Source organism: Saccopteryx leptura, chromosome 2 (assembly GCF_036850995.1).
Source record: "Saccopteryx leptura isolate mSacLep1 chromosome 2, mSacLep1_pri_phased_curated, whole genome shotgun sequence".
NCBI classification, from domain to species: Eukaryota; Metazoa; Chordata; class Mammalia; order Chiroptera; family Emballonuridae; genus Saccopteryx; species Saccopteryx leptura.
Window position 1 is genome coordinate 160429029 of NC_089504.1, and position 27845 is coordinate 160456873.

At 41.2% G+C, this 27845-nt stretch overlaps 1 protein-coding gene across 3 annotated transcripts in view; it reads left to right on the forward strand.

Annotated features, from left to right (window-relative positions):
* The window catches only part of ATP8A2 (ATPase phospholipid transporting 8A2), a 726487-nt gene that overhangs the window by 74444 nt on the left and 624198 nt on the right, over window positions 1-27845 (forward strand). The window contains exon 1 of one of the 3 annotated variants that reach the window (XM_066369167.1): window positions 24797-24865. The exons of the other annotated variants lie outside the window; for them this stretch is intronic. Within the exon in view, the coding sequence (XP_066225264.1) occupies window positions 24805-24865 (61 nt within the window). The 5' untranslated portion in view covers window positions 24797-24804. Of the gene's footprint in view, window positions 1-24796; window positions 24866-27845 lie in introns of those variants that run through there. 3 annotated transcript variants of the gene reach the window in all.

Below are 27845 nucleotides of genomic sequence, written 5' to 3' on the forward strand. Positions count from 1 at the left end.
GGCTGAGATTTGCAGTTGATGTGTCACTATGGTGATGACATAAACTAGACCTTGGTCCTGTTGGTAGGCAGGGCTTGTCAGCGTTTTCAGGTTCCGACAATGGGAGAGTCCATTTTCCTTGAGCCTCCCTCTTCCTAAATCTCTCCTTCTTGAACCAGCAGCCTGAGAATCCAGCTGTGAAGTTGCCCCTGCCACTGCCTGGAGAGCAAGAGGCTCTAAGAGCTGCCAAATCCCCCCTCTATCTACACTCAATGCAGGGTTCTGGGTAAGACTTTGCCAGCCAGAGCCGCCAGCATAATCAGGCAGGGCTGGGAGCTGATTGCTTTTCAGGTGTCTTTCTATGAGCCTCCAGGCATATCTAGTATGCCTCAGTGCTCCATGGGTCTACTCTCCCCAGGCTTTTTGCACTTTGTAACCTGTATTGGCTGGCAGGAAGAGGCCCCAGTCACTGCCTGCAGAGGAAGAGGTCGTAAAAGCTGCCAAGTCCCTCCTCCAGGTTTGTTCAAAGCACAGCTCTGTGTATGAAAGCTTTGTCAACCAGAGCCCCCACCTCAAGCACACAGGGGAGTGAGCTGATTTCTGGTTCTACTTAAATTTACCTCAGTGCTCTGCGGGTCTGCTCTCCACAGGCTTCTCCCTTGTTGGGAAGCCTCCAGCCCAGCCTGCCCAACTTCCACAGTGTTCTCTGAGGTCTGTCCCATGGGACTGTACTTTTTAACCTGTATCGGCTGGCTGGAAGTTGCCCCAGCCATTGCCTGCCGAGCTAGAGGCCCTGAGAACTATCAAGTTCCTCCTCCAGGTCTCCTTAAATCCCAGGCCTGGGAAAGAAGGCTTTTTCACCTAGAGCCTCCAGCGTAAACCCGCTGGGCAGTGAGAAGGCTGTGGATTAGTCTCCTTTCAGCACTCCGTGGATCTGCTCGCGTGCCCTTCCCCCCACAACTTCTACAATTCTCTTTCTCGGGAAAGTGCTTTGATCACCTGTATGGCTGGAGGAGGCGCTGTGCCTGTAAGAAAGCCGGCTCTCCGCGCACTTCCTGCACGCTGCTATTTGGGGCACCGGGATTATACAGAAACTCTGGTCACAGCCCACGCAGAGGGCCACTGCTGACAGCCTCCAACCCAGGCCCTCTGTCCAGGAATGCAGGAGCCCATGCCTGAAGCGCCAGGTGGATCCACTCGCACACTGCTGGTGCTCGCTGATCAGGAGACTGGAGTAAACAAGGCAACTGCTTGCCCACCTTTGCTGGGGTCTGCTTCTCGCATTAGCATCGCATGGGCTGAGCGTGGGCACACTCTCTCCTCAGCTTGAACATCTCTGCCCTAGCCCAGCTTTTTCTGTGCCCCCAGCCCTTGCTTTCTCTTAGTTCCAAGTGAAAGAAGCCCTTGCTCAGGTCAGTGAGGAAAGCGGAATACTCTGTTCTCCGTCTTATTTCCTTCAGAGTGGATTATATATTCAGCCACCTTTTTGCCCAATCGTACCTCTGTTTGATGTATGTGTACTTCAGATGCTCCTGTGATTGTTTTTATGTCTCTAGATGTTGAATTTGTTTAAATTTCAGGGAGAGGTTTCAGGAGCATCCCTCAAGGCGGCATTTCTCTGACGTCACCGCACAATACATTTAGTGCACAATTTGTACTCTTTTTTTTTTTTTTTAAACCTCCTGGAATTTCCTTTAGATTAGTCACTTTACTTTCATGTATAGGATTATCTGAATGTCACCATTGTAGACCATAGGTCCATGAGTACAGCCTAGTCTGTGCTGCTTTATTATTGTGGTGCTTGGCACATAGTAGCTGCTCAGTAAACGTTGTGGCCCGGAGCTAAAAGACCTGGAAATACAAATTTGAATGGAACTCGGTTCCTGTCTTGAACTCAGGAGAGCAAGAAGATCTTCATAGGATTATTTCCATACAAATGTGCTAAATTTTATTAAAAGATAGGGAGTGAGGCTGAGACATGACAAGAAGAGTGTCACTCTGACTGGGGTGAGAATGATCAAGAAAACTTACATGAGAAGGTATTCTAAAGAGTATTTAACTAAAGTAATGAATATGAAAAGAAATAAAGTGGGACAGATTATTACAAGTGCTAGGGTTGTCCCTTGGTATAGATATGTATAATAAAATATCATTACTGTTATTAGTCTTCACCTGTGCTGGAAAAGTTTGCTGCAGTCATTACCACATGTCCATTTGCACAATTAGAGAGACAGGCCAGTACTGTCTAATCTGCATGTCTGACCAATGACGTTCTCTGGTGTAGAGCAGTGAGTGGTTCTCAGACAGAAGCATGCACCAGAGGCACTGGGGAATTTTGTTGAAAGGCAGGTGACTGGGCCCCTTTCTCAGGTTTTAAGGGTGGAACCAAAATTTTGTATTTCTAATTAATTCCCAGGGACTGTTGCTATTGCTGGCCTGTGAGCCCATTTGGAGAGTCACTGGCAGGTATGGTCACCCCTGATTTCTTGGCACTTCTGAAAAACTGTTCCACACAAATAACTTACCCAGATAACTAAACCTTATCTCTCCAAATTCCACTTTTGTTTTTCTAAATTATGTGAAGACAACATATCCTAAAATGAACTCTGCATTTCTTTACTTTCTTAAACAGAGAATTCTGAACACCATCAAACCCTCTACAATGTTTACTGAGTGGCTACTATGTGCCAAGCGCCACAATAATAAAGCAGCACAGACTAGGCTGTACTCATGGACCTATGGTCTACAATGGTGACATTCAGATAATCCTATTCATGGAAGTTTATGATCTTGGCTTATCATAATGAACACCTGTAATGGTTCTGTTCAGGGACCCACAAGGGGAGATATTTGAGCCCATCAGCGCAGATTCTGGTCCTGATGATGCAGAAGGGGCCGGGTGCCTCCTGCGCTTTGGCTGGTGTTAACCCTGCACTCACTAGTTCACGAGAAGGCCATGGCAGTCTTGGGAGGGGGTCTGAGGTGGCCAGTCCTCAGAAGGGCCACTTCGAGGCTTGGGACAGTGGTGTCTTACCAATTGGTACAAAAGTATTTCAGTATTTCAACAACAGTAAGGCCACACAATGCCTGTCCACCTGGAATACACATTGGTTCTGTGGCTGCCCAGGTCAATAATGGATAGTTTTTATTGTTTCATGTTTTTTTCTCCTTATGATCAAGTCATCAGCTATCATTAATTTTTAACTTTTATTCATTCATTAAACAACAGCTATGCACCCTGGATTTATACAAAGGCAAATCAGGCATGCAGTGAACATACTGCCCTACTGGGGAATTACACAGGGTCCTTACCTTCTCTTGCTAAAATTTGAATACATTCTTGCCCTTACGACATTGCAGACTAGTGAGGATAAAAATTAAAAAAAATATGCAAAAGTCCTTTAAAATGGCTAAGTATTACACAAATGAAAGAGATTATTTTTCTTTTTACTGGAAATGTTAAAAATAGGATCTCCAGATAAGTGGTATGAAGCTATAATAGAAGTGGCATTTTGTTAGAAAATTTCAGCCTGGCATACTATAGCAAATGCTTGTGTCTATCAAGTTATAAATCAAACCTTTAAAAAAGGGCTAGCAGCAAAATTATTAATAGATGCTTGCTCAGGCTGGAATAAGGAGGCTCTTGTGTCCTTTCAGTGGCTGCCAAAAACTTTTTTTCTCCCAAAATAACCATTTTTTGTTTTTCATTGCTATTCTCCTGCTTCCAGCCATTCTTTCTTTAGCAAGGAATACAATTTAGGCCAGATTGTGAGTTACAATGTTAAGTGCTTTCTGGAGGGGGGAACAAAGCAGTAGACCCATCAGTGAGAGCCAGGTGTCAGCCATAGGCAGGCATCGTGGCCCCTGTGTGTTTGGATGAGAGGACAGAGTGATGTCGAGGTGTCCTTCAAATATAGTTTCTCTTCTGTGCTGGTTCGCCATGGTGCTGGCTCCTGGGTCTGCATCTAAATGAGCATATCTCTTACTGGTTTCATCTCATTGTTCCTTTGCCTCTCAGGCGGGAGTAGCTGAATCAGACTGGGCCTCAGGTAAGAAGACTCTAATGGAAATATGGTCCTCTAGGGGCTCCGTTGGTAAAATGGCTCTTGTTCCGGGGACCAGTCCAGTTTGGCTAGTAACATTGACTTGGAAGAGACCAAGCTGTGAAGGTACAGCGTCATGCTGTGTTGGAGAAAATATGGAAAACATGCTCTAAACAGAATTCTGGTTGAGTTGTAGAATCTGTATTCACCTCTGCCAGGAACTCACTAGGTGACCTTGAGAAAGTTTTCAACTTCCTGCATCCAAATTCTTCATTCTGGGCCGGCTTTCTGTGTAGACAGACTAGGAGCTCACTTCTCGATGTGTAGCGACCATACTTCCCAGAACTCAATAGGAATGCATGGCCTGGAAATATTTCTTAACATGTATTTATTTTAATGGAATATTACCTACTGACTTGATTCATTTGTAACCCTGACACTTGAAGTTTGAGGGTTCAAAAGAGTAGGGAACTTGAAGTTGGGAATGTCCAGGAAACCCCCACATGTATAATTGTCATATCCTTATGAAAACCATTTGTTTGGTTTACTTATCACAGGTAAGATAAATTCCAAAAGCAAGAGGGATGGAGGGGGGCTGCCAAAAGGAATCTATTCATTCATTTCCTCCTCTGTACACTGGGATGTTTATTCACTACATGCCTGGCACTGTGTTGAGTGGTGAGAATCACTCTGGCCCGGTGGAAGACAGAGACAAATAGGCTTATAGAACAGTGAGTAACTGCTACAGCTGGGAGAGCAGAGGAAGCACATGAGCAAAGCACTAGATGTAGTGTCCGGGGAAGGCTTCCTGGAGGAAGTAGTATCTAAGACTGAATGAATTTTGAGTCACGCAAAGAAGGGTGTTGGAGGCGGTGAGAATGTTCAGGGCAAAGGCAAGAGCTTGGACAGAACCCTGGAGAGGAGCGAGAGCCTGCGAGGGAGCGTGGCCGGCTGGGAAGCTCAGCCTTGCTGACCTACTTGAGCTTCATCTGCAGCACAGTGGAGAGCCCTCCGGAGGACATGAATGTGTCACAGGAAGGGCTGTACTGGAGGACTCTACTCTCACTGTGGAGAACGGTGTGGAGAGGAGAGTGATTATGTCACGGACAGCATTCATAGGCGAGGAAGAGGGGAGAGAGCAAACCCGGTGCTCCCCTGGAGTGGTTGTGAGGCTGGAGGAAAGTGGGTGCACACTGGAGAAACGTGGTCGAATGTGGGAACGTGGGAAGAAAGCTGAGCATGCTGCTTAGATTTCTGGTTGAGGCAGTTGGGAGGGGGAGTACAGTTTTGGAGGGAGATAAATATAAGAGAGTGTGGTCTCCCGGTAGCTCAGGATGGCATGTGTCACACAGAAGTGGTTAGCAGGGTCAGACGCTGCCAGTGCTCAAGGAAGACAAAGGTATAAAGGTTTGACTTGGCAGCAAGGGGTTGTTAGAGACCTTGCAACCTTGAGGAGAGCAGCTTGGTAGATTGCTAAGCACAGGGGCCAACTGCAGTGTCTAAGAAGACAAGGAGAGGGGAGAAGCCAGTGGGTAGACATAGAGGACACTATCAGAAAACTCAGCTTCCAGGGGAGGGATGGGAAGAAGTTGTTAAAAAGTGGGTAAAAGTACAGAAAATGGAGTCCTGAAGAAGAATGATAGTTACCACTTAAGGACTGGCCATGCCCTTACATACTGAGCTAAACTTAGAATGCAGACATTTGCCAGTAAAACCTACCTCCCCTCATTCGTTTCTTTGTTCACCCCATACCTCTAGTTCTTCCTTTCAGGTCAATTCCCATATCTGAGATCTCCAGCAGGCTGTGTCCTCCTCTGATCACTGGGTTTGGGGCTGCTCCTTCGGGCCCCTGTAGATATAAGTGGCACCAGGCTCCCTGTGCACCAAGGTACCACCCAGGCTCATCTACCATCCTGGAAAGACTGACGCATCGACCAGTCAGCAAGGCTGATTCAGGGCTGAAACTTCTGGTTCTGCAGAAGGGCAGGGAGTGTAGAAAGGGCAGGGACAGCCTCATGGAGGAGGTGACATTTGAGTCCAGCATGGAGAAAGGAGATGGATTTCTCTAGGTGCTGGAAGCTGAGACCATGCTTGGAATCCCCTCTGCCTCTCTTGGACCCATCTTCCCGCTCTGGCCCATCTTATTCTCGGAGGGCTAGATTCTGAGTTAACGAGTTCATGAGCCAGTTTTGTTACCCTTACCAGAGAATGTATTATACTTCGCAGGTAAGATATTTTTTATTTTAGCAATGACATTGTATGGTTAATGCCTCAACCCAAGCAGTGATTTTATGAGGGTTGTGTTCAGGCTGCCAGATAGTCATGCCTCTCAGGGGTCATGCTGCAAAGACAGCTGCCTCTCAAGTGGCACTGTTACTACTGTTCGTGGCTTCTGGGCAGAGCAGTGGCATTTACCTGGTGGTGGTGGTCTGTAAGGACCACTTAAGGACACATGGTCGGGTTAAATTAGGAAGTGGGGGAGAGACTGTGTAGGTCTTAACTGTCATGCTAACATTTTCAGTATCAATGCAAAGTTTCACTATAGAAAAGATTCTACCATTAAATCCAATCAAGCTGCAAATATTGATGGCTTTAAAAGAAACTTATTCTATAATTCTGAATGTAAATGAGATGATTTAAAGAGTCATCAAATGGAAAACAAAACTTAGTCTTCTTTCTGAAAGCCCTTCTTCAGTTAAAAGGAAGAATGTTTTTGAATTGTGATATCGAATATCACAATATAAGGTTTTACTTCTAGACTGTATTTCAGGAAAGTTAGTTTCAGTGAGATGGGAAGCCAGTTTCTGCAAAGGATAATTTGTAAAGCTTGGTATTGCCCATGCCTGTATGCATTCCAGGATACAGCAGGCTCAGTGAGGGAGAGAAGGAGTGGCTTCCCTCTGGTTGCAATGGTCAAAATGTTGTGAAAGTTTCACATTTCTGTCACCATTGCAGTTTTCTTCTTTGGGATTAAGGCTGAGGTCTCTCTCTCTGGATAGTATGTGGATTCCCTCTCTTCTTCAAGGGTAACTATTTTTCTCACCTTAAGACTTAAGAACAGCTGTCTTTGTAGAAAGATTTATTTTCAATACCCAGAACTCTGTAAATCATGTATCTTCAAGTATTTGAAAGAAACCTGCCAGTGAGAAATCCATGATATTTTTCTGTCCACTTGGAGATGCAATTCTGGCACTTTCTACAGAACTTTTGTTAGTTTGACTACACCCTGATAGTTTAGGAACTGGTGCCTGTGGAGAGAGGCAACGTTCCTTTTCCCAAGGAGCTTTGGGGAGACTTGATGCCCAGACAAAATCAATGTCATGATCAAGTGGTGGCGGGAGTGGAGGAGAGGCTAAGATCCACCCCGTTCTTTTAGATTCAAGATCCCTCATGAAAATACCAACACTTCTGAAGGACTTAGGCCCACTCCAGTAGAAACCAGCTGACTAACTTGTGAGGACTCTGTGGGAGCAAGATGCTGAGAACACGGGCTCCAGGAAGGAGGCAGCTGAGCTGCCTGGGCAGGAAAGAGAGATGTGTTCTTTCAGCCTTTTGCTTTCCCCCAACCCTGTGCCTACACTCTTGTGGTGAGTTGAGTTTTATACTCCCTCTAAAGACACACACTTGTTTATTAAGAGTTAAAATCCATCAGGAAGCAAATATAAAAAGTCAAACTCTTCCAAATTTATGTGTTTTGGAAAGTGCAACTAGAATTAGTTATGGTAATACTGAAACTTCATCTAGATTGAAAACTTGTATCCGAAAGAGCCAATGAAGTAATGGAAAGTAAGAAAAAAAGCTGTCTTCTGACTGCCTTGACTTCCCCTCATATTGTGGTCTAGAGAAATGGGTATGGGATTGGCAGATAGATAGAGATTATTTAATTTAAAGGACAGTTTTGCAAGGCTGTTACAAGGGGAATGATAAGCGGTAAGAAATTTTACAGTGGGGAGATAATCCAAAGCCTGGGAAGAAATCACATAAAAATGGAAAAAGTACATTTGCCATTAGGGAACGCTGCCTACCTGTGTTAGGCTGGGAGTTCTCAGTGGGTTTCTGAGGAGGACTGCCATCTCTCCCTGTGAGCGATTTGCACATTATTTTGGATAGAAGGCCTGACACGGGGTCTCTGGGAACCACAAAGGGGGCATTAAGGAAGGGTTCTGAATATCATTAATGTGAGAGAATGAGTTAATCTTAGAACAGTTTTCAAAAAGGGGGGGGATATTTTGACTCCATGATTTGTAACTGGCCCAGACAACATGAGCCAGTGTCCACCTCCATAACCTTTTACTGAGTGCTCTGGGGCCTGCATGTGGCCCCAATCCCAACCTCTTTCTCTCATAGTCTTTATTTTTTAGAGCAATTTTAAGGTTCACAGCAAATTTATCAGAAAGTTTAGAGTTCCCTGCCCAGCCTCTCTATCATCATCAATGAACCGACATTGACTGTCACCCCAAAGTTCGTGCTTCACAGTACGTTTCTCTCTTTCTGTTGTATAGTCTATGGGTTTTGACACGTGTCTGCCATGATAGCGTCACAGAGTTGTCTCACAACCCTGACATTCTCTGCGCTCTGCCTAGTCATCCCTCCCTCCCCTGTGACCTCCGGAAACCACTGATCCTTTTACTGTCTCCGGTCTGACCTTTTCCAGAATGTGATATGCTCAAAACCATACGGTGTGTAGCCTTTCACGCAGGCTACTTGCACTTAGCAGTGTGTGTGTGAGGTTTCTCCATGTCTTTTTTTTTTAATTTTATTTAGAAAATTAACTTTAACAGGGTGACATTGACCAATAAGAGATCATAGGTTTCAGGTGAACATTTCTATAGCATTTGAACTGATGATTATGTTGTACACCCCTCACCCAAAGTTGAGTCATTTTCTGTCACCTTGTATTTGTCCCTCTTTAAACCCTGCCCCCTCTCCCATCCTTTCCCCATTCACTCAAGTTCCCTTTCCCCTCCCCCACATTCCCTTCCACTGGTAACTACTGAACTTTTATCTATGTCCATAAGTCTCAGTTATATATCCACCTATGTTTGGAACCATATAGTTCTTAGCTTTTTCTGATTGACTTGTTTCAGTATAATATTCTCAAGGTCCATTCATGTTGTCGTAAATGTCACTATGTCATTGTTTCTTATGGCTGAGTAGTATTCCATTGTATATATGTACCACATCTTCTTTATCCAATCCTCTATTCAGTGACATTTTGGTTGTTTCCATGTCTTGGCCACTGTGAATAATGCTGCAATGAACATGGGAGTATATGTGTCTTCACATACCAATGTTTTTGAGTTTTGGGGTTAGATACTCAGTAGAGGTATTGCAGGATCATGTGGTAATTCTATTCTTAATTTTTAAGAAACCACTGTGCTTTCTTCCATAATGGTTGTACTAATTTGCATTCCCACCAACAGTGAATAAGGGTTCCTTTTTCTCCACAGCCTCTCCAACACTTGCTATTACCTGTCTTGCTGATAATAGCCAATCTAACTGATGTGAGGTGGTATCTCATTGTAGTTTTACTTTGCATTGCTCGAATAGCTAGTGAAGATGAGCATCTTTTCATATACCTGTTGGTCATTGTATGTCCTTTTGGGAGAAGTGTCTGTTCAGGTCCTCTCCCCATTTTTTAAATGGATTGTTTGCTTGTTTGTTGCTAAGCTTTGTGAGTTCTTTATATATTTTGGTTATTAACCCCCTTTCGGAGATGTTGTTTGCAAATATCATCTCCCATTTAGTTGGCTGTCTGTTTGTTTTGTTGCCAGTTTCTTTTGCTGTGGAGAAGCTTTTTAGTTTGATTTAGTCTCATTCAATTATTTTGCCTTTAGGGTTAAATTCATAAATTGTTCTCTGTGGCCAGGGTCCATGATCTTAGTACCTATGTTTTCTTCTATGTAATTTATAGTATTATGTCTTATATTTAGGTCTTTGATCCATTTTGAATTAATTTTTATGAAGGGATCAAACTGTAGTCAAGTTTCATTCTCTTGCACGTGGTTTTCCAATTTTCCCAGCACTGTTTATTGAAGAAGTGTTCTTTTCCCATTGTGTGTTTTTGGCTCCTTTATCAAAAATGATTTATCTATATATATGTGTTTTTATTTCTGAGTTCTCAATTTTGTTCCATTGTTCTGTATGTCTTTTTTTCTGCCAGTACCATGCTGTTTTAATTATGGTGGCTCTGTATTATACCGTCATCCCTCGCCATATTGTGGTTCACTGTTTGCAGTCTCACTGTATTGCAAATTTTTAAGTTGTATATATCTAATTTTGTATTGTGGGATTTTGCGGTATATAGGTATTTTTATATATTTATCATTTTAATTATTTTTGTAGTAAAATAAGCATTTTCCAGCTTAAAAATTAAAAAGAATATGAAAAAATTAAAACATATTAAAAGAATATTAAATCAAAATAAAATATGTAGTGTACATTAGATGAGTAGACAAAGACACACATATGGAAAATGCAACTACTGCTGCTTCCACTTGAGCTAGTTTGCCTACGTGAGATTGTACATGGCACACTATTGGCTGATGGATGGAAAGCAACCAACCAGAGCACTGTGTTCTGAATCCTGGGTGCTGATTGGCTCAGCAACCATAGCCTTAAAAATATATATAAGTAATAAAATAAATTTAAGGTCACTACTTCACAGATTATTGCCTGTTGCAGAGGGTTCTGTAACCTAACCCCGTGATAGACAAGGAACCACTGTAATTTGAAGTCAAGTAGTGTGATATCTCTGGCTTCATTCTTTTTCCTCAGAATAGCTTTGGCTACTTGGGATTTTTTATGGTTCCATACAAACCTGGTAATTTTTTGTTTTATTTCTTTAAAAAAATGATATTGGGATTTTGATGGGGATTGCATTAAATTTGTGTATTGCTTTGTGTACTATGGCCATTTTAACTATGTTGAGTCTTCCGATCCATGAACATAGAATATTATTCCACTTCATTGTGTCTTTTTCAATTTCTTTCAATGTTTTGTGGTTTTCAGTATATAAGTGCTTCACGTCCTTTGTTAAGTTTATTTTTAGGTACTTTATATATATTTTTTTTTGCAATTGTAAAGGAATTGTTTTTGAGTTCATTTTCCAAAGTTTCATTGTTGACATATAGAAAAGCAGTAGAGTTTTGTATATTAATTTTGTATCCTGCGATTTTACTGTATTAGTTTATTGTTAATAAGTTTTTTGGTGGAGTCTTTGGGGTTTTCTATATACAGGATCATGTCATCTGCGAAAAGTGATACCTTTACTACTTCATTCCTGATATGAATGTCTTTTGTTTCTTTCTTTTGCCTGATTGCTCTGGTTAAAACTTCCAGAACTATGTTGAATAAGAGTGGAAAGAGTGGGCAACCTTGCCTCCTTCCTGATTTTAGAGGAAATGCCTTCATTTTTTCACCATTTAGTATAATATTAGCTGATGGTTTGTCATATATGGCCTTTTTTATGTTGAGGTACTTTCCTTCTATTCCGATTTTATTGAGTGTTTTAAACATAAAGGGGTGTTGCATCTTAAATGCCTTTTCTGCATCTATTGATAGGATCATGATTTTTGTTCTTTGTTTTGTCGATGTGGTATATTATGTTGATTGATTTCCATATGTTGAACTACTTGTGCTCCTGGAATGAATCCCACTTGATCGTGATGTATATATTTTTTAATGTGTTGTATTCTACTTGCTAATATTTTAGGGTTTTTGCATCTGTATTCATTAGAGATATTGGTCTGTAGTTTCCTTTTTTGTGTTTTCCTTGCCAAATTTTGGTATGAGGGTTATGTTAGCCTCATAAAATGTGTTGGGGAGTATTGCTTTTTCTTCTAGTTTTTGGAAGACTGAGAAGGAGAGATACCAAATCTTCTTTGAATGTTTGGTAGAGTTCAGTAGTGTTACCAGCTGGTCCTGGACTTTTGTTTTTGGGGAGGGAGGGTTTTTTTTTTTTTTTTTTTTTTGCATTTTTCTGAAGCTGGAAACAGGGAGAGACAGTCAGACAGACTCCCGCATGCGCCCAACCGGGATCCACCCGGCACGCCCACCATGGGGCGATGCTCTGCCCACCAGGGGACGATGCTCTGCTCATCCTGGGCGTCGCCATGTTGCCACCAGAGCCACTCTAGCGCCTGAGGCAGAGGCCACAGAGCCATCCCCAGCACCCGGGCCATCTTTGCTCCAATGGAGCCCCGGCTGCAGGAGGGGAAGAGAGAGACAGAAAGGAAAGCGCGGCAGAGGGGTGGAGAAGCAAATGGGCGCTTCTCCTGTGTGCCCTGGCCGGGAATCGAACCCGGGTCCTCCGCACGCTAGGCCGACACTCTACCGCTGAGCCAATCGGCCAGGGCGGGACGGAGGTTTTTGATAGTTGTTTCTATTTTCTCTCTGCTTATAGGTCTATTTAGGTTTTCCACTTCTTCATGTCTCAGTCTTGAAAGATTGGATAGTTCTAGGAATTTATCCTCTAGGTTGTTGAATTTGATGGCATGTAATCTTTCATAATATTCTATTATGATCTTTTATTTATCTATGATATCTGTGGTAATTTTTCCTCTTTCATTTTGGATTTTGTTTACGTGAGCCCTTCCTCTTTTTTCCTTTGTGAGTCTAGCCAGTGGTTTGTCAATTTTATTGATCTTTTCAGAGTTCCAGCTCTTTGTTGTATTAATTTTTTCTATCGTTTTTTTGTTCTCTATTTCATTTAGTTCTGCTCTAATTTTTACTATTTCCTTTCTTCTGCTGACTTTGGGTTGCCATTGTTCTTTTTCTAGTTCCTTAAGGTGGGATGTTAGATTGTTTACTTGGGAATCTCTCTTGTTTCTTGATATAAGCCTGTAATGATATAAACTTCCCTCTTATAACTTTTGCTGCATCCCAGAAATTTAGTATGTCATGTTGTCACTTTCATTTGTCTGTATATATCTTTTGATCTCCACTTTTATTTTTTTTTGACCCAGTCATTTTTTTAGAAATATGTTGTTTAATTTTATGTTTTTGTGGGTTTCTTTACTTCCTGTTTTTTGTGTTGAATTCTAATTTCAGAGTCTTATGATCAGAAAATATGCTTGGTATAATTTCAATCTCCCTGAATTTGTTGATGTTAGTTTTGTGGCCCAAAATGTGGTCTGGTCTATCCTTGAGAATGTTCCATGCACACTGGAGAAAAAAATATAATCTGATGTTTTGGGATGAAATATCCTAAAATTCTCTATTTCCATTTGGTCTAGAGTATCATTTAAGGCTAATATTTTTTATTGATTTTTTTTGGATGATCTATGTATCTAAAGCCATTTTTGGTGTATTGAAATCTCCAAGTATAATTGTATTTTTGTCCACTTCTATTTTGGATCAGTTAGTAGATGCCTTATATATTTTGGTGCTCCCTGGTTTGGAGCATACATATTAAGAAGTGTTATGTCTTCTTGATATCATGTTCCCTTTATCATTATGAAATGTTTATCTTTGTCTCTGGTTACTTTTGTTGTCTTAAAATTAGCATTGTCAGATATGAGTATGGCTACATCTGCTTTTCTTTTGATATTATTTGCTTGGAGAATTGTTTTCTAACCTTTCACCTTGAATCTACTTTTGTCCTTGCAGCTTAGATGTGTCCCTTTTTGGGGGAGGCAGAGACAGGGAGAGTCAGAGAGAGGGACAGACAGGCAGGAAGGGAGAGAGATGAGAAACATCAGTTCTTCGTTGTGGCTCCTTAGTTGTTCATTGATTGATTTCTCATGTGTGCCTTGAATGGGGGGCTACAGCAGACCGAGTGACCCCTTGCTTGAGCCAGCGACCTTGGGCTCAAGCAGGTGAGCCTTGCTCAAACTAGATAAGCCCATGCTCAAGCTGGTGTCCTCAGGGTCTCGAACCTGGGTCCTCCACATCCCAGTTTGATGCTCTATCCACTGCGCCACCACCTGGTCAGGCTAGATATGTCTCTTGAAGTTAGCATATGGTTGGGTTTTGCTTTTTGATCCAATATGCTATTCTGTGCATCTTTATTGGTGAGTTTAGTCCATTTACATTTAGGGAAATTATTGACATGAGGATTTCCTATAGCCATTTTATGTTTTGTTTTCCGGTATTTCTGTGTCCTGTTTATTTCTTCTATATTTTGTTTCTGTCAGTTGTTTTTGTTTGGTGATATTCCATACTTCTTTTCCCTGTTTATTCTTTTTTAGACCATGTGTTTCAATAGTGGCATTTTTGTGAGTGGGCTACCATTAGGGTAAAAAAATGTTCATATGTACAGTTGTCCCTCGCCATATTGTGCTTCACTTTTTGCGGTCTCACTGTATTGCAAATTTTTAATTTTGTATCTCAGATTTTTCACTATATTGTGCGATTTTGCAGTATATAGGTATTTTTATATATTTATTATTTTAATTATTTTTGCAATAAAATAAGCATTTTCTAGCTTAAAAATGGAAAACCATATAAAAAGATAAAAAATATTTAAACATATTAAAAGAATATTAAATTGAAAAAATACATAAAATTACATAGGTTTAAGAGTGTAGATTATGTTTAAGAGCATAGGAAGTGTTTAGAAGAGTGTGGGAAAGTTTAGTAACAGTGTGGGAAAGATTTATAAGAGTGTGGGGAAGGTTTATAAAGCCTTAAAAATACATAAGTAATAAAATAAATATAAGGTCGCTACTTCACGGATTTTCACCTATTGCAGGAGGTTCTGGAACCTAATTTTCGTGATAGATGAGGGACCACTATACAAGAGTCCTTCATCAAATGAGTGCTTCTGCACTCCATCCTCCTTTGCTACTGCAGATCTTTATCATCTCCCCCTTCATGCTATTGTTGTCACATATTATTCTTGTTTTTATTGTGACCTTGTTGGAGATTTTACTTGTAATTTTGACTTGTTTTGTTCTTTGTGTCTAGTTGAATATCCCACTTGACTATTTCCTGCAGTGGAGGTTATCTGGTGATAAATTTCCTCAGATTCTGTATGTTTGTAAAAGTTTTTATTTCTACTTCATATCTGAAGGATAACTTTAATGGATATAGTGTTCTTGGCTGGTAATTCCTCTGTTTCAGTACTTTGAATGTTTGGGTCCACTCTCTCATGGCTTATAGTTTCTACTGAGAAGTCTGATGATAACCTAATGGGGTTTCTTTTATATGTTATGGTCTTCTTTTTCCTAGCTGCCTTGAGTATCTTTTCTTTGTCATTGATTTTTGACAGTTTTATTACGATGTGCCTTTAGTAGGTCTGTGTGGGTTGCAGTAACTTGGCATTCTGTTTGCCTCTTGAATTCAAGGCTGTAGTTCCATAAGTTTGGGAAATTCTTATTAATTACTTGTTTTAATAAGCTCTCCATTCCCTTCTCCCTCTCATCTTCTTCGAATATACCCATTATTCTTATATTGTTCTTCCTGATGGAGTCAGACAATACTTGTAGAGTTCTCTCTGTTTTTTTAATCCATGAGTCTCTCTCCTTTTCTCTCTGTAGCATCTCTAGTTGCCTGTGTTCAGATTCACTGATTCTTTCCTCTTTCTGGCTTCTTCTAGTAGCTAAACTTGCTCCCTCAGTCTTCAATTCATGTATTGAGTTCTTCATCTCTGTTTTTAAGTTTCAGTCTCCTTCAGTCTCCTTGTTTTGTTCATTAATTTGTTTTCTGAGCTCATTAAGTTGCCTATTGGTGTCTTCTTGCATATAATTAAGTATTTTCAGAACTTCATTTTGAATTCTCTATAATTTAACTAAAAGGCTTTTCTATGTGATTGAAATTTTTTTCTGGAGATTTTTAATTTTTTTTTCTGAAATACTTCTCTGTCTTGTGTAGCCATTGTATTAGATTTCTTCTTGCTTGATGGCATTTGAGAGAGGTATTGTTAAGAACCTTAACCAAAAAAAAGAGCTAGAAAAATTGAAAAATAAAAAATACAATAAAAATATGAAAACTTAAAAATTATGACAAGTAATGAAGGAAAACCACAGGAAAAAATTTCAAAGGTGAAGAAAAGTATAAAAAACAAAGCATGTGGCCCTGGCCGGTTGGCTCAGCGGTAGAGCGTCGGCCTGGCATACGGGGGACCCGAGTTCGATTTCCAGCCGGGGCACATAGGAGAAGCGCCCATTTGCTTCTCCATCCCCCCCCCTCCTCTCTGTCTCTCTCTTCCCCTCCCGCAGCCAAGGCTCCATTGGAGCAAAAGATGGCCCGGGCGCTGGGGATGGCTCCTTGGCCTCTGCCCCAGGAGCTGGAGTGGCTCTGGTCGCGGCAGAGCGATGCTCCGGAGGGGCAGAGCATCGCCCCCTGGTGGGCAGAGCGCCGCCCTGATGGGCGTGCCGGGTGGATCCCGGTCGGGCGCATGCGGGAGTCTGTCTGACTGTCTCTCCCCGTTTCCAGCTTCGGAAAAATACAAATAAAACAAAACAAAACAAAGCATGCACAAAAATAAGAATTAAGATATGAAAATTTAAAAATATGAAATTCAAAAATGAAAAAGAGGAAAAAGAATAAGAAAAAAGAGAAGGCAAAAAGGGGGAAATAAAAGGAAAAATAAATTTTGGTTTTGAGATGTTTCTTCCAGTAGGTGTTGCTGTATTACAACTTTTAGTTCTGTGAAGTTCCTGGGCTGTCCACTGAGATGTTGCTGTGGCAATGGTATAGACGGGGCCACAGCTGTGTTGGTGAGTGGGGCATTTTGTTAGGATTTTATGGCTCTAATAATGGTAATCTCAGGCTTCTGAGTGCTCCTTCCCATGTCTCAACAGACTTGGGGTCTGGGCATGGAGCACCTATGTTCTTCAGGGGAGAGAGCAGCTCTGGAGAGTGGGCTGTGGAGTTTGTCTCTGCCACTCTCCATACCATGAGGTGAGGGAGGCATGATTTTGGAGACTGTGGGATGCAATTTAGCTTTCTCTATCTCTACCAAGAGTGGGCTTCAGGCAGACCATGGGAACACTGGCTGTGACACTGGCTGCACTATGGCCACTTTGGTTTATCTCCCCCTCAGTCCTTCTGTCTCACTCCTTCTCCCAGCAGAAGGAGACCCAGTCACTCTGAGTTTCCCATTCTGTACCCCTTAGACAGAATCTAGAAAGCCTGAGCTTTCCTCCTCCCCATAGTGGCAGAGAAAAAAAAAACAACCCAGTCACTCCAGGCTTGTCTCCTCTCCTCTCCAAAGCCCACTGTGAATGTGTCTTCTCTTCTGCCTCACTTTTCACCCCACCTCACCTTTAGTTCATTTGGTGCATGGATCTTTCAGGCAAACCTGGGAGCCCAGCTGGGGTTCCTTCACTGCATTATAGTTGTTTGATTTGTTGACATTTCAAAAGGCAAGATCAGCAGTATCTCTCATGCTACCACTTATCACTGATAGGAAAACTGGTCATTATTTTGGAATAAAGGCTCTTTATTTACTTGAAGGCTGCTCTATTTTTATTCCTTAGTAACTCTCTGTCTTTATTTGTATTTCCTGGATTACTAATAAGATCTTTCATTTTCCCACAGATTGATTGGAAATCTGTCCAAAGAGGGTGGCTCTTTTCTCACCTTAGTGGATGCAGTGATGTAAGTGGGAGGGCTGGACTGTGTTTGCCATGTGGGGGTGACTGTGTTTAGACAGCAAAGCCACAGACTGTCGGTGGAGGAACCCTAGGAATGCTGAGCCTTTCACTCCGTGAAACACATGGGGACCAAATGGCTTGTCAGAAATCAGAGCTATAATTGGAACCTGAGACCCTTGACTGTGATTTAACTTATTACAAGAACTGCACTTCTAAATAGAAGTATCAATTATATTAAACTATAGACAGAAACATAAGTTTTAGGAGACCAAGCTGTTTTTTTTTTACTCCGGGGCACAATCTGAAATATCTTTATTAATCAGTCGCTGGAATGCATCTCGTGTATTCTGCTTTCTCACAAATTGAGTGCTTCCAGCTCTCTAATTGAGGTTTACTGCATATTAATAACCCTAGCCATAATTTTAATTCCATGCTACAAAACCTCAGAACCGCAAATGATGCTGAATTCATTGCCTGATTTGTGGTTAATTACCTAATGTACATTTTTTTTTTTTTTTCATTTTTCTGAAGCTGGAAACAGGGAGAGACAGTCAGACAGACTCCCGCATGCGCCCGACCGGGATCCACCTGGCACGCCCACCAGGGGCGACGCTCTGCCCACCAGGGGGCGATGCTCTGCCCATCCTGGGCATCGCCATGTTGCGACCAGAGCCACTCTAGCGCCTGAGGCAGAGGCCACAGAGCCATCCCCAGCGCCCGGGCCATCTTTGCTCCAATGGAGCCTTGGCTGCGGGAGGGGAAGAGAGAGACAGAGAGGAAAGCGCGGCGGAGGGGTGGAGAAGCAAATGGGCGCTTCTCCTGTGTGCCCTGGCCGGGAATCGAACCCGGGTCCTCCGCACGCTAGGCCGACGCTCTACCGCTGAGCCAACCGGCCAGCTAATGTACATTTTGTTCTTGGAGAATTGCCCTTGGTTACTTGTTATATAGTCTCTACTTTTGAGCTCTCACCACTGCCTGGCTGTTATTTCATCTTTTTATTTGTTCTTTATCAGTTGCTGGTCACACAGGATTGTGTCAAGCAGGTTGTGTGTATATACTATATTTTTGACTCCTTAAGACTCATCTGATCATAAGACACACCTTGTGCTTTAAGGAGGAAAATGAGAAAAAAATATCTGAACCAAATGGTGTATTAAAATATTTAATAAAATACCGTATTTTTCACTCCAGAAGATGCACAGGCATTTTCCCCTCTACTTTTTGGGGAAAAATGGTGCATCTTATGGAGCAAAAAATATGATAATTAATCAAGACAGGACATATTTGAAATTTTCCAGGGAACAAGCGAAAGAATATGGTACTTTAGTAAGTCAAGGAGATGATAAAGTTGGATTCTTTCTGGGAAAACTGACTCTAATCAAGCAGAATATGACAGCTATAATAGTCTCTAAGCTTTGGGTCCTATCTGCAGTGCATCCTAAAACAGGGTGTTTCTGAGGACCCTAGGATAGGGCAGAAAACCCACACAAAGCCTGTCAGTTGACTTTCTGTCCTTGGGGAATTTTTAGATTTGCATAAATAAATGTGCTGCCGAAGTAAGCACGAGATTTGCCTAAATATGAGTGAACTTTTTCTCCTGGTGTGAACACCGACTTCTTTATTGTAGGGCTTTGCTGGTTCCTAGAGCTGCATGTGGTCATGTGTTTGTGAGAAGATCCCGGCTCTCAGATCCTGAATGGAGCTCCTGGACAGGATCATCTCAGCTGGAATTCGGCCCCCTGGGAACCACAGCAATTACAGTAGCCTGCTCATCTCCCCCATTACCTTTCTCTGCAGATGACATGACTTTGTTCACATTTCTCAAAAGGAAGCACTCCCGGAACAGTCCCCTCAGGATGTGTAACTAAGTTGACTCCTGGGATTGCTGCATTCTTAAGTGGTTCAAGGTTTTTTTCCCCTAAATATACATTTTTTTTCTCCTCAAACAGAGTAAATGACAGGGACAGTTTGTGTGATCAGAGCCCTCCAGTACTCATTTATCTAAAGAGATAAACCAAACACTGGGTTCCCTCAGCTCTTTGTAGAATAGGGCATAGCCAGCTCTAGTGAGACTCTGCGTGTGTCTTTTCAGTTTTGGAGGAATCTAAATTTGTGTGGAGAATGACTTCTAATTCTCTTTTTATATTGATCTTACCTGTGGGACTGAGGTTGTTGTAAGGTCTGAGTTCTTGAGGATTGGCCTCTCATCCTCCCACGATTGCATGGGAAAGGCATTTTCCCATGTGCTGTTCCTTGACTTGGGTGTGTATGGGGAGGGAGAGGGGAGGGAGTGCTATGGACTTCCTCTGAAAATCTCAGTAGTGTGCTGCCCTTCATGCCTTTCTGGTCTGTTTTATCTTTTTATTTTTTTTTAAAATTTTTTATTTCTTTTGTATTTTTCTGAAGCTGGAAACGGGAGAGACAGTCAGATAGACTCCTGCATGTGCCCGACCGGGATCCACCCGGCACGCCCACCAGGGGGTGACGCTCTGCCCACCAGGGGGTGATGCTCTGCCCTCCCGGGCGTCGCTCTGTTGCGACCAGAGCCACTCTAGCGCCTGGGGCAGAGGCCAAGGAGCCATCCTCAGCGCCCGGGCCATCTTTGCTCCAATGGAGCCTCGGCTGCAGGAGGGGAAGAGAGAGACAGAGAGGAAGGAGAGGGGGAGAGGTGGAGAAGCAGATGGGCGCTTCTCCTGTGTGCCCTGGCCGGGAATTGAACCCGGGACTTCTGCACGCCAGGCTGACGCTCTACCACTGAGCCAACCAGCCAGGGCCTTTTCTGGTCTGTTTTAAAAGCGTCATTTGCATATATGAAAGTGAAGTGCATGTGTACTTGATTTTTGTCTCTCAGCTGAAATGCTCAGTTTCCCACAGAACTCTTATCTAATGTGTCAGAAGTCATGTGCTTAGCAGCAGAGGGAGGGGACATGTGTTTAACCCCTGCTTTACATAAGCTTTTCTAACGTCAGGCTGAGAAGAACCTCATCAGGGGTGGTTAAGATTGGGGATCTTTGTGCCTGAGTTGCATTCACCCACAGCTCACACCTGGGATTGCCACCCAATTGGCAGTGAGTACCAGGAGGTTCTTTTCTAGAGAATAATTTCTTATCTACATCAGCTGCCCCATCACAGAGTTAAGATAACTATCCACTGTTATGTTCTCCAATAGTACCCAACCCACAGCCCCATCCGTTCTGTTGATGACTTGTTTCCAGCTCTTGGTTTTTACTAATGTGATAGTGTGGAAGGCACGAGCACATTCAGGCTTACTGCACTCACATGCTCCTTTTTCCAGCATGGATGTGTCCTGCAGCTATGGGCACATCCCTGCCTTGTTGACCTAAGTGTGGCTTGTGTAGCATTTGACTTCTCCTATTATTGGGCAAGGTGGGGAGCATGTCATTTGTGGGGGGGGAGATCTACAGGACCTTTTTGGATCCTGAATACTCTTCTTGGGACACACATTCCAAGGCCCCCTGGGGTTTCTGAGTGTTAATCTGCTGGAGCCTGATAGAAACTTCTTATTACCAGGAAGTGACAGCAGAAGCTGTCTGAAGTGTAGATGTTTCTGGCTATTGGAAATATTTATACAGTCAGTTAAGTGATGTGTGCTGCATCTCCTGGAAGAAAAAACCAGTCAAGTTTAAATTTTGTTTTTTATCAACATAATCTTTGTATTAGGATTTTTATTTTGGAAGCATCTAACCTCAAGCTTGATGTAGTCCTTCTCTGGTGTGAATGTCACCAGAATTGATTGTATTAGATTCCTGCTTGGTTTTTGTTGGGTTGAACTTTCTGTCCTTTTGAGCCTCAATTGCACAGTTAATTGATCTTGTGGGTTTTTCCCTGTTGAAGACTTGCACATTGAATTGTGTCTCTGCTCTTCAAAAGTTCTGCATAAGGGAAATGTAATGTAGGCTATTGATTTTTGGAATTACCATTGGAATAGAATCTTATTTAGTTTTCCTCTAAATTATAGGCTACACTGATCTTATGAAAAGTTTTCACAGTTAACAAAATCATGTGTACCTCTTCTAACTAAATTTAAATGATGGGCTATCTTTTTATTGGTTTGTGGCCATAAAGTTGATCATAGTGTTGGAGATTTCAAATTTGCCTCAAGACAAGGTGTAATGACTTGACTTGGAATTTGTGCCCATAACCTTCCAGTCAAATCAGAAAAATATTTTGACCATGTTCACAATGCTGCTAATACCTGCTTTAACTTTAATAGAAACCTAAGCTGTTTACATTTTTTTCCTCTCAAGGATATATTTATGCTGAGGAATCTGAAAGGTTTTCAGCAGATCAAAGCCCTAAAAATCCAGTTGTCAAAACTTTTGAAGCTATGGTACTTTTAGGTAATCAGTGTAAATACAATCAGTCTGACTTTTTTTTTTTTTTAATGAAACTTGTCCTGTTATTGCTAGAAATTGCATTTAGCATTTCTGAAAGGTTCCTGAAGTTGGACACTTCACCATTAAACAGGATTATGGAGCCAGACACGTTTTAAAGTCAGAATTACAAATGAATTTTAAAGAAAATATATTATCTAAATTCCAAAGAATAGTTAAGGATAGACATTGCAGCACATACCCTGCTTTGTAGAGAAAGTGAGACAAATTATAAACAAGTGGAAACTTTGGGATCTTTCTAATTCCCCAAAGGGTTCTTCACCATTGGGAAGCCTCCAATTTAGAATCAGAACAATTACATGTTGATAATATGATGGGAAGCTTTAATTTATTAATCAAATGTTAAGAAGGTGTTAAAAATAGGATGTAATAGTAAAGAAAACAGTTCTTCCTATTTTACTCTTTTTCTAATAATAAAATGTGTTCATTTGAGAAAACAGGAGAACACGAACAGGGATAAAAACAAATCATCTATATTCTTTATTTTATTATTTTATTTATTTATTTTTTCTTTTCCAAGTGAGAGGAGGGGAGATAGACAGACTTCCCCATTTGCCTCGACCAGTATTTGCTCAGCAATCCCCGTCTGGGGCTGATGCTATGCCTATCTGGCATATGCTCGCAACTGAGCTACTTTTAGTGCCTGAGATGGAGGGTCCAAGGAGTCATCCTCAGCACCTGGGGCCAATGTGCTTGAACTAATCAAGGCATGGCTGCAGGAGGAGAAGAAGAGAGAGAAAGAGAAAAAGGGAGAAGGGGTGGTGGAGAAGCAAATGGTCACTTCTATGTGCCCTGACCGGGAATCAAACCTGGGACATCCACATGCCGGGCTGATGCTCTACCACTGAGCCAGCTGGCTAGGGCCTCATCTGTATTCTTAAAGCCCAAAGAAGATAATTGCTATTAACAGTTTGATGTGTGGCCTCTTAAAAAAATGTGATGAGTTTTAATTCTTTGTTTTCATTGATTTGCTACATTTGTTACTTTTCAGATTTTGTTTCAAAATCATCAATCCGGGCATCCAGAGATCCCTGTGGATTTTTCTCAGAGGGACAGTTAATCCTTGAGGGTAGATCTGAAGTGAGGGAATTTTTGGGTGTGAGATTTATAACCTTCAAAAGTCCAGTAAATATCTAAGAGAGAAGCCCAGTTCTAAAAACATTCTCTAAAAATATTTTAGTATATTTTCACCTCTTTTGCATAGTTTCTATAGAAAGATTTGCACTTTCCACAAGTAATCACAGATAGTAAGAGATGAATTAGAAAAGACAGTTTCTCCCAGCTTTGAATCAAGTTTGTTAGCAAACACAACCTAGTGTATGCTGGGTTTTTATTTCTATTAATTGTTTTATTTCACTATAGTCTTTTTGTAAAAGAATGATTTATTCACATCAAAAAGGAATGGTATGTCACAACTGAAAATAAGTTAGGGGAAAAAGAGGGTAAGAGAAAATAAGAGTTAGAAAAAGTAAGACATAATCAGAGGTCTAAGAAAATATACTTTGTCTCAGAGTTTTTAAGCAACCAAAGCAAAAAGAAGGCGTGATCCACCGTGAGAATTAGTGTGCATTAGAGGGGAAAAATTCTGCCCAGGAGATGCTGAACTGGTTCTGATACTTAGTCCAGAATCAAATTTCTCCCTGAGGAACCCCCAAAAAGTGCTGTGATATGGGACCACAACCTTTACAACCTCCCTGAAGAAATCATAATGATGTGTTGATTGGAACTCATCAGTCAGCTGTCTCTTCTCGTTCCTCCTGTGAGCCAGGATGGGACAGGGACAATTCTGGGGCAATTCTGCTCCACAGTCTGGCTTGAGCACCGTTAGATGGGCCTGGATGCTGCCACAGGGTCTCCCTAACAAGGAGGTCAAGTTAAATCCTCTGAGGAGCGGGAGGTGTTTCAGGATGGAAACATTACAGAGAGGAGCTTTGTTCACTCTCCTGTTTATCTCCACACACGTCTTTGTGCGGTGCTGTGTCAGGCCAGTTTAGAGAAGCAAGATTCTTTCTTACTTTACCATCACAGTCAAGGTTAATGTTTGCCATTGCCTCTGCACACACCTTGCAACTTAACAGGCTTTTAAAAACGCAATATGATTCTAACCTTTTCCCCCATTTGTTTTTAGGTTTTCATTATAGATGGTTGCCACAGGCAGTTTTGTTAAATATACTGAGTTTGGGGGCTTATGTTTTTTATCTTGCTGAGAAATCTTTTCAGTCTATGGAATTTTAACATTAAAATCCAAGTGCTATTTTTATGTGATGTTCTGTGGAATGTAGGTGTCACCCATTTGCCCCTTCTTCTTAAATGACATGATGATGATGGTGCCTACCTTGATGTAACTGAGTTCTGCGTGGTGAGTCAGGTAAGCGGAAGGAGCTCCAGTCGGTGCCGAGCAGACTGGGTCTTTTTCACAGTCCTCCCTCTGACTTGCTCACAGGTGCTGAGATGAATCTCCAGAAGTGACTGTGAAATAAGGCAAGCCAAGGAGGCTACCATTCATTAGAAATTCTACTGTAGTATAGGAGGGTACATCCTTGAATATTATTCTCCTCTCCTTCTTTTTCCTTTGCCAATTTGGTAGGCGTAAAGGTTTTATTTTATTTGTTTCTTGTTTTCAATAAAAATTGTTTCCTCTATTCTATATGACTCTCTACCATCCTTCATAAGTTTCTTTTACTCAGGAGCTGTGCTTTGTGCTAGGTGAATTAGAACAGGGGAGTTTCAGGGTGTAATATAATTCTCCCAGGTTATCACAGGGATCAGCTTTGAGCTGTCTTAATACCCAGACACCTGTGAACAGTTACTGCTGCATGTGTCTTCATGTGCCCATGTGAGAGACCGAGCACCATGCCTCTGACCTGGAGGAGATGCTGTTCCACAGGTAACAGACACCAGCTGCATAGCTGTTTTAATCTAGATGCACTAGTGCGAGATGTGAGTGAAGGGGAAGGTAAAAAGAACAGCAGTATTTTGAGCAGATTGTTAGCCTGACCCTAGCAGTTCTTATTCTTGTGCCTTTCTAGATAGGGATGATAGGAAGCAGATGATGATTTAGGGAATTCTTTCTCTTTTTGTAAATATTAGCCAGATATGTTTTAAATCCTGAGAGCCTCAATAAAGCTTTTTACAATAAAAGCATTTAGATGAATTTATTATTTAGGTCAATATGAAAATGAATTAGGTTATATTTAGACAGCAAGAAATCCAGAAGTTACATGTGAAAATGGTCTAATAATAACCTGTGGTCTTAGATTAGGTTGTTTACCTCAGTGGGCACCAACATAAAAACAATAAGCTTGAAACAATAAGCTCCTGATTGGGGATCATGCCATTCACATTACTTTAAAATTACTTTTTCTTTGCCCAAATTTGTTTTTAGACAGTTTCTTTGAGTTTAATGAGCTTGCTGTTAGGTGTTTAATTTGCTCTTGCAACTTAGAACAATGGCTGCAAAAGAATAAACCCTCAAAGCACAATAATTCTGCATGTCCGGCAATTTCTTTTACTTGGTAACAGTCAGAGGTGGGTTTAATAGCAAGTGCACCAGGCATGCACTCTGGGCCCCGACTTCTGAAGGGCCCCACAAAACCCCAACTTTACACTTTTTCCTAATAACATCAAGTTTGGCTTCATATGTGCAATTTAAACATTAATAGTACATAATATTTTTTATTTATTTAAAAATATGGTTAATATGTATTTTTATTTTCCCTGATTCTCTCTCTTTTTTAAGGGGCCCAATATTTTCTTCTGTGCCTGGGGCCTCAACCGACCTTAATCTGCCCATGGTATCAGTTACAACTACTGAAGGCTGTGGTTGTGGGGAGAACGAAAACCACTGTTTGTTAAGATCTGCAGCTTTCAGCAACTTAACATTTCTGTCCCTACCTTACAGTTGTTAGAGGGACTTGAGCACAGACTTAACAGTGATTGACACCACATTCACATGACGAGGAAGTCAGTGCTGCCCGTCCCATGTGTATTCTGGGAGTTCTCCTCAGCTTGTGTAGTCTCCTCGTGGTCTATCTGCTCATTCATTTTTTCAACCTTCCCACAACTGGGGACTTAGCTTCTTGCAGCCTCAATACATATTGTGACTCTTGCAGAAACACTTTATGTAAGTATTATTTGGTGACCAAGAAAATGATCTTAGTAAACAAATACCCAAAACACTACAATGTCCTGCTTTGTTTTCTTTTTTTTTAACTCAACCCAAATTTACTATCTTATGGATCTGGAGATTAGAAGTCCAAGCGTAGTCTTAGAGCTAAAATCAAGATGTCAGCAAGGCAGCATTCCTTTTGGAAGCTCCAAAGGCGAATCTGTTTCCCTACTTTTCTAGAGACTGCCTGCATTTTTTGGCTCCTGGCCCCTTTCCTCCATCTTCCCGGTGAATTATTCCAATCTCTGCTTTCATCCTTGAATCTCTTTTTTTCTGACTTTGAACTCTTGCCTCCCCCTTTTTCTTTTTACTTTTAATTTTATTTTATCATTTTTTATTTTCAATTACAGTTGACATTATTGTATTAGTTTCAGGTGTATACCTCAGTGATTAGACATTACATAATTTACTAAGTGATCATCCCAATAAATCTCACACTCACCTGAGACCACACACAGTTATTAGACTATTATTGACTATATTCCCCATGCTGTACTTTACATTCCTATCACTATTCTGTAACAACCAAATTGTTCTTCTTAATCCCTTCAGCTTTTTCACCCAACGCTCAAACCCCCTCCCATCTGGCAACTGTGAAAATGTTTTCTGTATCTATGATTTTGTTTCTGTACAGCTTTTTCATTTATTAATATTTTGCTTTTTAAAGATTTAATTGTTGACAGATATGTATCTATTGCCATCTTATTGTTCATATTTTTTATATATATTTTTCATCTTATTAAAGAGGGCCCTTTAACATTTCATGTAATACTGATTTGGTGGTGATGAACTCCTTTAGATTTTTCTTGTCTGAGAAGCTCTTTATTTGTTCTTTGATTCTAAATGAAAGCTTTGCTGGTAAGAGTAATCTTGGTTGTAGGTCCTTGCTTTTCATCACTTTGAATATTTTTTGCCAATCCCTTCTGGCCTAAAGTGTTTCTCTTGAGAAATCACCTAACAGTTTTATGGGAGCTCCCTTGTAGGTAACTAACTGCTTTTCTCTTGCTGCTTTTAAGATGATCTATTCATATTTGCATTTTAATTATGATGTGTCTTGTTGTGGGCCTCTATGGGTTCATCTTGTTTGGGACTTTCTGTGTTTTCTGGATTTATATGTCTTATTTCTTTCACCAAGTTAGTGAAGTTTTCTGTCACTATTTTTAAAAATAGGTTTTTAATTTCTCCCATTCTCTTCTCCTCCCAGCACCTCCATGATACAACTGTTGATACACTTAACGTTCTCCCAGAGGCTCCTTACAGTATCTTCATTTTGTGTGTGTGGGGGGTTCTTTCTGGTTTTTTTTTTTTTTTTTTTTGCTATTCTCACTGGGTGTTTTCTGCTTCCTTATATTCCAAATTGCTGATTTGGTTCTCAGCTTGATCTACTCTACTATTGATTCACTGTAAATTATTCTTCATTTTAGTTAGTGTATCCTTCATCTGACTGGTTCTTTCTTATGGTTTCGATGTTTTTTTTTAATGCTCATTTTTTCTTCTTGAAGTTCTCAATAAGTTTTTTGAGCATCCTTATACCTAGTGTTTTGTACTGTGAATCTGAGGTATCACTTGCCTCCATTTTGTTTAGTTCTTTTTTCTAGGGATTTCTTCTGTTCTTTCATTTTGGACATGTCTCTTTGTTTTCACATTTTGGCTGCTTCTCAGTGTTTGTTTCTGTGTATTAAGTAGAGCTGCTACATCT